Source organism: Crotalus tigris, unplaced genomic scaffold (genome assembly GCF_016545835.1).
Source record: "Crotalus tigris isolate CLP2741 ecotype Arizona unplaced genomic scaffold, ASM1654583v1 scf7180000024338.4412243, whole genome shotgun sequence".
Taxonomy (NCBI): domain Eukaryota; kingdom Metazoa; phylum Chordata; class Lepidosauria; order Squamata; family Viperidae; genus Crotalus; species Crotalus tigris.
The window spans coordinates 2,401,492-2,412,475 of NW_024100508.1; the positions used below are offsets into that span (position 1 = coordinate 2,401,492).

The 10,984-nt window shown below is 39.1% G+C and overlaps 1 protein-coding gene across 3 annotated transcripts; it reads right to left on the reverse strand.

Moving 5' to 3' along the window:
• Positions 1-1,581: 1,581 nt before the first annotated feature.
• On the reverse strand, positions 1,582-8,785 carry LOC120300171 (membrane-spanning 4-domains subfamily A member 4A-like). Of its 3 annotated transcripts, none has more exons than XM_039325818.1 (9): positions 8,740-8,785; positions 8,454-8,535; positions 7,137-7,361; positions 5,986-6,138; positions 5,535-5,651; positions 4,491-4,547; positions 4,010-4,168; positions 3,212-3,331; positions 1,582-2,555 (listed from the first exon to the last, which is right to left on the reverse strand). In XM_039325818.1, the coding sequence occupies exons 4-9, from the start codon at positions 6,085-6,087 to the stop codon at positions 2,475-2,477; spliced, it is 636 nt and encodes a 211-aa protein (XP_039181752.1). In that variant the 5' UTR covers positions 6,088-6,138; positions 7,137-7,361; positions 8,454-8,535; positions 8,740-8,785; the 3' UTR covers positions 1,582-2,474. The 3 variants fall into 3 exon arrangements, with proteins under 3 accessions (XP_039181752.1, XP_039181754.1, XP_039181753.1); XM_039325820.1 differs by lacking the exon at positions 8,740-8,785 and adding an exon at positions 5,782-5,834 and having other exon boundaries at positions 8,454-8,534; XM_039325819.1 differs by lacking the exon at positions 8,740-8,785 and having other exon boundaries at positions 8,454-8,642.
• Between the last annotated feature and the right edge of the window lie 2,199 nt (positions 8,786-10,984).

Sequence of the window (10,984 nt, forward strand, 5' to 3'; positions counted from 1 at the left end):
AATAAACCATCAATCGCCTGATTCAGCTGTTCCAAAATTAAAACCAAATCATCCGCAAATGCCCGCAATTTATACTCATTCTTCCTTATCTTTACACCCTTAACTAACTTCGATTCCCGAATCTGAATCAATAAAATTTCCAATGTTAAAACAAATAACAATGGGGATAATGGACATCCTTGTCTTGTCCCTTTTCAATATTGAAATTCTCAGTCAATCCCCCATTTACAACAATTTGTGCAGATTGCTGCTGATATATAGCTTTAAGTGCATGTAAAAAATTATCCCCAAAATTCATTTTCTCTACCAAAGAAAATAAAAATTGCCAGTCCAATTGATCAAAAGCTTTTTCAGCGTCCAAAAAGATAAAAGCCACAGGAATCTGATTATTCTTATCCAAGTACTCAATTAAGTTAATAATTTGTCTAACATTATGTTTCATATATCTCCCTGTTATAAATCCTGCTTGATCACTATGAATCAAGTCTTTCATAACCTGCATTAATCTATTTGCCAAAATTTTTGTAAAGATCTTATAATCAACATTCAATAATGAAATTGGCCTATAATTCTTAGGCTCTGTAAGATCCTGATCTTCCTTCAGAATCAGTGATATAAAAGCTCTTTTCCAAGAAGGAGGAACTTGCATACCCAACAAAATACTATTAAAGAGTTCCTTTGGTGGCTCTATCATTTCTTCAGATAAAATCTTATAATACCTAGAAGTCAGTCCATCTGTTCCAGGAGACTTTCCAACCTTTAACTGCTTAATAGCTAAGCCAATTTCCTCCACAGTAATTAAACTATTCATCCCATTTTGTTGTTCCTCTGAAAGTCTAGGAAAATGTACTGATTGTAAATATTTATCTATATCCAAACCCCTTATATTATCACTTGAATATAATTTTGTGTAAAAGTCCAAAAAGCTTTTTTTAATCAAATCTTGCTGAAAAACCTCAGTACCTTTATATTTTACTTTCTCTATAATTCTACCTTTCTGTTTCTTTCGTAACTGATAAGCCAACCACCTCCCAGGCTTATTCGCATTGCAAAAAGTATTATGTCTCATATACGACAGATTGGTAGCCACCTGATCTGCCATCAACATGTTAAATTGTTCCTTAAGCATCTTTATAGATACCTTTAAATTATTATCAGTAGGGTTAAGAACCAACTCTTGTTCTTTTGATTTGATCTCTTCTTCTATTTCTCTACGTCTTTGTGACCCTTTTTCCCTAAAAACTTTATTCAATTGAATCAAAATTCCCCTCATATATGCTTTACTAGCGTCCCACACCATAGACATCGATGTTCCCTTATTCATATTTATAGTAAAAAAGTCCTTTAAATGTTGTTATTATTATTATGCCTGATCTTTGTTAAATGTGGACACATTGCAGCATCTGGGTATCTTTTAAGCCTTCCACACTCTTCTTTGTTGTTAAGCACCAGGGCCAGCAAAATGAGAGAGAAAAGAGAGAGAGTATCCCAAACAATGACACACACACACACACACGCACACACCCCTATGTCCCTCTTTATTTCTGTGGAACTTAGAGAAAATAAAAACAGCAAGTAATATGTGCTCAGCAGTTTATTATTACTAGTCTGGAGTGCAGTCTTGCCTAAAATAAAACAGTGAGATAAGCTGGATGGGCAGAAGGCAGCCTTGATGGAAAGTCGAGTGGCAAGGAAACACGTTTTGTCTTCTGTACACATTTATATCCTGTCTTCATTATTTTTATAAATGATTTAAGGCAGCAAACATAGCTAATATTCCTTCCTCTTCCAGCTTTCCCCACAACAACCCTATGAAATTAGTTGGGCTGAGAGAGAGACTAGCCCAGAGTCGCCCAGCTGGCTTTTCTTTATAAGGTGGGACTAGAACTCACAGTCTCCTGGTATCTTAACCACTAGAACAAACAGGTTAAAATTTTAAATTATGGCTATAAATTTGATTCTTTAGTTTTCATTGGAATATATGGCTGCTGAAGGCTTACCAGGGTCACTGTTACATCCCACAGATCAAATTCTGGAGTGTGTTGCAAGCATTAGATGATTTCACACAACTAGCATAATTGGTTGTATGAGTGTAGCTGAGTGCAAAAAAATATTTTCCTAAGTTCTGTTGAAGTAAGCTTTGGATTTTGTCTAATCTGTGACACAACCATTGTAAAGTGGAAACTATAGCTTATCCATAATGTGTTGTATAAACTCGACCAATTGTGCATTTTCCAACAGCAAAACATAACAAGGTTGGGACAAGGTGCCAACCAGTTCACAGAGACATGTCTTAACCAGCAATCAGAACATTCACATTGTCAAGATCTTTTACACATGGTGTTTGGCTTAGCCCACTAAATATTTTAGGTTCCGCTGAGTAAAAAGTTCCGTGCAAATCCTTAAAAAGCTCAAGTCTTCAATTTTGCAGGAGCCAATGTAGTTCAGAACAGCTTCCAAGAAGGAAAAGCAACTCAAGGGAACTCTGGCTGTTTGCAGTTGATGGGTGGATGTTCAACACTGGCAGGAGTCACATTCTGATAAATGACGACAACCTAAAGAAACATATAATGAAATTTTAAGCCACTTGTTTGCGTGCATTTCTCATTCCACAGTTCAGAATAGAAATTCTCAGCTTGCCAACAGTTTCTTGAATGCTTCTGTCTCTCCTTGTTTCAAATAAGGCTCAGAAGCACTTTTGATTCCATTGCCAAGAGGAATCTGGATAAAGACATCACTTCCTCTCTTTAAAGCAACTGCGTCCTTTTCTTTTTTTACATGGCTGGTGCTGTTTCCCCAGAAAAAAATGCTTCATATGCTCTCACACATTTTGGGGATTCTACCTGAAGTGTTGCTTGGACTGTGAGCAGATGAGGTGGTACTTATTGTCAATTTTATTATTATCAAACTCACTTCCTACCCATCTTCTGGACTGAGGCAACTCTGAGCAAGTCTTAATTAGAGATGAAGGTTGAGCTCACTGAGATATGTAAGGTGGTTTGTTTCCGTTAGATTTATCACAATATGAGAATCAACCATAACTTGGGATTTGCAACATAGCATACTGTGTGAAGCCAAATGATTGTTTTGTTTTTTTGACAGAACACTTAGTACAATGTATGAGCTACCGTAGAAACTAAGCTTATTGGCCAGCATTTGTTTCTGAATCTGCTTCCCTTGATTAACTACTCTTCTTCCTTTGAAATCTTACCGTTTCAGTGAGGGTATTTTGGCAAAGCATTTTACAGCCAAATGATGCGACAGAGATGGTGATGCAAAACTCCAGGATGGTGAACATAATAAGAACAGCCAAAATTCCATTAATGATATCCTATCAATGAAGCAGAAGAGAAACATATCTATTTTTATAAATAGAGATAGGCATATGTATCTCCAGTTCTAGAGTAAGGAAGATGACCTGTATTAGATATGCAGGCTCTGTTTTGCCTGGGCAAAAGGGAAGAAGAAGTGTTTTTTTTTTTAAGTGGAGAGCAATGAAATAATTCAAGAGTAGCTCAGGTCAACACCTCCCTAATTCAGGGAAGAAGGACAGCCCAAATAATATTGCAAGTTTCTGTTATTACAGCCAATTTCAATAACATTAGTAGTAGCTTTCCTGCAGAGATGGTTTACAGGTCAGTTCTACCTCATCAGACTGACTAATACATCCTGAGTAGCATAGCTAGCACCTAGTCAAGGTGGGACCCATTGAAACCATCTAGTTTGGTTGTAGTCCACACAACAAAAACTGCAAACTACATTTTTGTGAAACAAAGAGTTAACATTCGATTAAAAAAAAGTGAAACGCCAGGCACAATGATTCAGTTAAATCTATGGCAAAACTTTGGCTGCACTAATATAGCTGTCATTTTAATTCTTAGCCATGCCTTGAAGATATCACTCTTGAAGCTGTTCTGAAAAGATTGGGAGAAAAAAAACTAGAGCAGGGAAAACTCTTGAAACCCCCAAGACAACTTTTTAGAGCAATTCTGGAAGGTCACAGACTTACAAGACTTTCATAACACTTTTCCTTATAACTGTGTTCAAATTCACGGCAAAGGAACATGAAATGATATGAAAAACGGGTGGTGATACTGGAAGACAGGAATATGATGCCAATACCAGCTGATACAGCACTTATCACATTCATTGCCAGCGCACCTTGCACCTAGGAGGAATAAAATAAATTAATAAATGTACAAAAATGGGCGCACACATATGAAGAGATTCAGCTGGCTTTGTGCTCTGAATTTGCTTCAGACTTTTACTCTCTACACCAGGGGTTCCCAACTGGGGATGCTCCAGGAACATCATAAATCCACCAAGCTCCAGATTGGCAATCCAGGAGCTTGTAGCTCTCCAGGGCTTCAGATGAGAGGTTTTTTTTCCCCAACCTTTCTTGAAGAAGGGGGAGATCATGGCCAGGATCCCAGAGATGGAGGGTTTCTGATTTAGCTATGTCATTCACTTGGGTCACATGGGTTAATTACCAGAGGGATCTTGGGATTCCGAGCAGCTGCCACAGCTAAGGATCCAGAGATGATGTACTGGAAGAGAAAGAAAAGCAAGGGAACCACAATGGCTACATGCCCAGAGAACAATGTAGACCCATAATCTCTCCCTCTGTCTCTCCTTAAATTCCTGCCTACTGTTCTCTGATTATCTGTTGTGCTGAAAATCAATCAAAGTTCCCTATTCCAGTTGAGGCATTAAAGAAGGAGTACAGTCACAGGCATTTTACTTTATGTAGCACTGCAGTAGTATTCAGCATTTTCCCCATGTTGTTATGGCAAGGACACAGCTCTCCAGCGGCTGTGAACAACTCTCAGACTCAGAAGTTGAATGAAACCACTAGGAAATGTAGCCCTGAATGGCAACTGATATTCAGAGTGATTATCTGAGCGGTCCTCATCCACCAAAATTGAGTTGGGCAACTTGGTGCAGTTATTAAGTGTTATGTGACATGACTGTGTTAACTTATACTGACAGTTCCAGATGCAGTAATGGAGCAAATCAAATAAGTCATTAAGCACAAATTCACATGGATGTGACTTGCAACTTGTTGCGGCCGTAGCTTCCCCATTGACTTAACTTGTCAGAAGCCGATGATGAAGGCTGCAAATGGTGATCTGATGACCACGGGATGCTAAAGCCACTGTAAATGCACACCAGTCGCCAAGCAACCAAATTACAATCGCGGGGATATTGAAGACACTTTGATGGCCAGATGTTTGAAAACTGGTTCCCCCCCCCCTCCCCACACACATTGTGATTTGAAATGATCGCTGAATGAGCTGGTTGATAAGTGAGGAAAGAGAGTCAATGTAATAACTTCTATTAAGGTTTGTAATCTCTCAGTTCAGCGGTTTTCTGAAATCTGGAGAACAGACATAAGGCACAAACTGGAACTAGCCAATCTGCTGAACTATAGCATCCTTCAGGTAAGACCGGTTTGCCCTGAGCCTGCTGTGATGTGCATCTGGATCCCTGGTTGGGCTGTTAACCTTTTTAAACACAGCATTATATAAAATTACCAAGATGCCACTCCAATAAGCGATCTTTATAACACTATAGATGATGAAATAATCATTCATTATATCAAGCAGGATCCCAAAAATCATTCCTATGATTCCTATGAATATCTGTGTAATCTGGAAAAGAGAGAGAGAGAAATCACAAGATCAGTGATAGTCAGGAGTTGAGAACCAACAAAATTCCAAATGTCCCTGAACCAGGATTTTTTTGTTGTTTTAATTTTATTTTTCTAGGCCTCATGCTCACCTCAAGACCACCTTAAGGAGGAGAGGGTATATACTTCTTAGCTGCTACATTAGCTGTCCAATAAAACAAATGGATCAAGAATATTCATACAGTATGTACAGTACATAGCAAAGAATCCTCCTAGTCCTATTGCAACAGAACAGGGGACCCGGGGATTTGCAAAACACGAGGAGGAATCGTCATTCCATTTCTCTCCATACTCACCCCCAGGGCCAGAGGTTCACCCTGATAAAATTTCTTCAGTGGGACTGGAAGATCAGTCTGAGTGGTGGAAGGCAAGGACCCTGGGACTAGAGGAGCATGCATGCTGGGCTTTGCAAGAAGGGCGGCTCCTTTAGGTCAGCAAAGTCAGCAATGCTGGGGACCATAGAAAGGAAGGAAAAAGAGAGAGAATGTAGAAAAGACATGATCCCATCTTTTAATTTCCCATTCTCAATTTTGACTTTGTATGCATTTGTCCTTAAGGCTTGGTCTTGTGCAGCCAGAATTAGTCCCTCGGTCTCTTTCTTCAACTTTCCTGCTCTTTAACCCATTGCCAGGTCTTGTTAGTCTCTGCTTTCCCAGCTATTTTTTTTAATGTACTGGCCATGTAGTGCCTTGTCTTCCATGCCTCCATTCTGTTCGTCATTTGGTCTTTCTTGGAGGCCAGTTTGGTCTCTCCAGTAGTCAGCAATATAATACCTACAATACCTGGTATAATACCTTCAGTGCATCTTCATCACTGTCCTTCAGATGTTCTTCCAAAGCCATTTTTTTCTTCTTCAACCATCTGATGTACTTGCAACATTCCACACCCACCTATTTGCCTTGCTAGATAGAGTCTGTCAATGTCACTGGGTGGATGAAGGGCAAGACATCGACAGAATCTATCTACCAAGGCAAATTATTATTATTATTATTATCATCATCATCATCATCATCATCATCATTATTCCTCATTGCAGTCAGCCAGATGTTCAGCCTGGATTTGACATTTTTGTCTACCTATCGAGTCCTTACCAAGGAACTGGGATAGACAGATATAGATGTTTGAATTGATGGTATTACAGATGTCCTGGCAGGATGGAAGCAGTTCCTAGTAAGGCTGCCTTTTGCAATTGATTAATGGCGAATTTGTCAATGTCAGTGGTGTTCAAGTGGTGCTCCAGTTGTTTTGGGATTGTACCCAAGGAGCCTATTACCATTGGCACTGACAAATTATTATCATTATTATCATTATCATCATTATCATGAAGGGAGACGGGGAGCGACCTGGCTGAGGTTGACCTATTTGCTCCCATTTGGCTTGGCACCCTCCAGCCTCTTATCTTCCCAGCGTTGCCCAACGCCCACCCGGGAAGAGCAGGGTAACTCACCCAGCCAGAGTTTCAAGAAAAGACCGGCGTTCCGGATCCTTTCCTCTCCCTTAAGAGTTTGGCGAGCGACTGATAGCTGCGAGGGAGCAGAGCGGGTTCTTCTCTAACGCCCGAGTTCAGTTCTTCCTCTTCTTCCAAACTCAGTTTTCACTTCCTTAGACCATTTCAGGGAACAGCCTAGCTTGCACGAGCCTAATCTTTGCAGTTACAGAGACGTCCCAGCATCTTGGAGCATATTTGTTTTTTTTTAATGAAAAGTTTTATAAAAGTTACAGTATACACCCCAAAGCCCACCCACCCTAAACCCTCCCTCTCCCTCCCCAACTTCCCAGAGCTGAGTACAGGGTTACAAATATAATAATCATACTCTAACTAACATTAACCAACTATATAAATAACCAAGTCCATAATGCGCTTCAACTCCCCTTTAACATAAGGATAAACAAATTAAAAATAAACATAATGATATAAACAAGTTAATATCCTAATTATTAAACAATACAATAAACAATACTAATACTAATAATAATAATAAAACTAATAAAAATTCTACTATAATAAACTATTAATAATCATAATACTCTAAAATTTACTCATAAGCTAGATGAAACTTTTTAGTCCCATATTTATTCTGAATATAATCTATCCATCTTCTCCAGACCGAAATGTATCTTTCTTGTGAATGATCCTTCAAATAAGCAGAAATCTTAGCCATTTCTGCTAAATTTGAGACTTAAGCGTCCTTTCTTCTATAGCAGGAAAACAATCCTTCTTCCAATATTGCCCTACCAATAACCTTGCAGCTGTTATCAAATTCAACATCAAGTTAATTTCTTTAACATCACAATCTATAATAACACCCAATAAAAATAATTGTGGAGTAAACTTTATCTTTCTCCTAAAAATCTTTTGAATGTTCCACCAAATCTTAATCCAGAAAGTTTTTATATTTTTACAAGTCCACCAGATATGAAAATAAGTAGCAGCCAAGTTACCACATCTCCAACATTTGGGCTGTAAATTAGGATACATACAAAACAACTTTTTAGGATCCAGATGCCATCTATAAAACATTTTATAAAACTTTTCTCTTAAATTTTGGGACTGGGTAAATTTTACATTTCTAACCCAAATTACCTCCCATATATCCAATAGAATCAGTTCTTGAATATTTTGGGCCCATTTTACCATACAATCTTTAACTAAATCCATTTCTGAATCCAATTCTATTAAAGCATTATAAATTCTCTTTATATGCGCTCAATTTTGATCTTTAATCTGTTTTACCAAATTCTCATCCATTAAAGTAATACCAACCTTTTGAGCATATTTGTTTTTAAAGACTTCCAAACTTTTGTTTGCTGTAAAGAACGAGGGAGCTTGCTGGGGACGTTGCAGCCTGTGAAAATGTTAAATTGATCTTTAAAAGATAGAAAGAGAACAAACTAAGGCAGGGCTTTTCTACCTTTTCACCCATTCTACCACTTTTAGAATATGGCAACATCCAAGTACCACCAGTCGCCTAGCAAGGTGTCAAAAACTTGATGACCAAAAAAAAAAGAAAAGAAAAAAAGTGATAAAATACAGTTAATCCTTGACTTACAGCAGTTCACTTAGTGACTGAAGTTACAATGGCACTGAAAAAAGTGCCCACCAAGCCACAGCTGAGCAAAACGCCTGCCCGCCCAGCAGTGTTCTTCCTCCTGTCCGAGGTTTTCATTGTTGTTATGAGCATTTCTGTTGAGGATTCGCAGCGGGGGTGGGGTGGGGAACTGTTTGGTTTTTATTCCCCCCGTCTGCTGGGTGGTTGCAGCAGGTTTTGGTCACTTCACATGACCCTGGAACACTGTGACTGTTATAAACATGAATCAGTTGCCAAGCATCTGAATGTAAATCACAAGACCCTGGAGATGCTGCAACATTCCAGCTAATCGGCGCTTCTTCTGGGCTCAGCAGAAGTGCCAGGATCAGTGCTGCTTTTCAGCTGGAGCCTGTTGCTGATCCTGGCGCTTCCGCTGAGCCCTGACAGCCCCGAAGCACCGATCAGCTGGAAAGCGGCACTGATCCTGGCGCTTGCACTGAGCCCTGACAGCCCTGCAGCTCCAGTTGTCTCTTGCTCAGGCTTGTGCAGTGCTGCCACCGGTTCAGCTCATTCCTGTCCCCCACTACCACTTTTCTAGGATGGTCGCGTACCACCTGTCAGGTGCCAATGTACCACAGGTGGTACCCGTACCACTGGTTGAAAAGCCTTGAACTAAGGTATATCCCAAGCAATTATGTCTGATCTGATTTTTGTTTTGTTTTTTATAAACTGCCCTATTATGCCATTCCTGGATGGTCTTCAGAAGTGCCAGGTGACCAAGAAAACGTGACGCATTTCTTTTAAATTCTAAGCAAGCCTTGTTTATGCTCATGCAGGACAGTATTTTGGAAAAGATGGAGAAAAGCTGCTTCGGAATATTAACGTGGTGCCTGTGTTTTTTCTCAGGATTATGGTGCAAGTCTGGGAAAAGATTCAGCTGCTTTAAAAAAAATAAGATAAGGGTCATCGTTTTCCCACTTACATATTGCAAAACATATTTTTGGAATTAAATTGAAATCATTAGACAGCCCTACTTGATATTATTTGCTTATCTCTCCCTCCCTACCCCTCCTTCCGTTTTTGTAAAATAAATGGTTGAGATTTTGTTGTCCAAATAGAGGGAACTTTATAAAGTTTTTTCTGGCTTCAGGATTTCAACAAAAACCATCTTGCCAGACTTCTTTCCCAGCTCTTGATCTAAACGTTTCCCAATTATTTTAAAGAAGAAATTCTCACAAAAGTGATTTTTGTGTGCACTGTTATTTAGCTATCTTTGCAAAACAAAGAATGATTTTCTGCTTAAAGAACAGAATTTAGGCAGAAATTGTTTATGTTGTTCCCACTTCCCCTTTAGAAAAGCAGAAGGGAGAAATGACTGTGAATTGAAGAATTAAAAAAAAGAGATTTGCTTTAAAAAAAGAAATGCTTCTAAGAACAACAGTGATGCAAGTTGGAGTGTCTTGGTAAAGTTGGAATAAATAATTATACCATTTTAACCTTTTGTAAAACTTACATCAAAAACGATAAAAAAAATCCTGGAGTCCATCATAGACATAGATGTAAACCAGCTGAGAAGTAGGCTGGGCAAGTTGGCTACTTTCCCCCATTTGTTATATTTTCTGTTTGTTTTCTGAAGCCGAGAATGGTGTTTCAGTAAAGTGTTTTTGAATGTTGTAATGTTCTTATCCCCACCCCACCCCCCACCCCAAATAGTCAGCAGAGAGCTTGTAAGAGTGAACAGGAGTAGACTTTTGGTAAGTACATCTCTTCCTAGTCAAGAAAGCCCCAGGATCAGTTAATTTACCTCTGGAGCCAAATTAATCCTCCATGTTTCCAGTTTAGACAGCTTTAAAATAAAATTTGCTTTCTGTGGAGTAAATTTTACACTGGAATGCCACAGTCTGTTTAAGGTGAGCATTTGCTGGGTTTTCATAGGCTATAGGGCCAAATTCTTTGAATATCTCTGATTTGCCTCTCATTGGACTGATCACATGTCCTTTGCCCACTTGCCAAATTTGGGATGGAACTCTCTTACAAATTGGTACAGTCCTTCAGATGCTGCGAACTATGCTCAGCCTCATGGTGCAAGTTGAATGAAGCCACTAGGAACCATAGCCATGGAATGGCCACTGGTAACAGAATGGTTATACAAGCAAGTCTCCACCCGCCACGGTTGGGATGGAACTCTCTTACAAATTGGTAAAGTCATTCAATATGTTGCTATGTCACCATACTGACTTGCACCATTGGTTCTCTATGTGGTCAT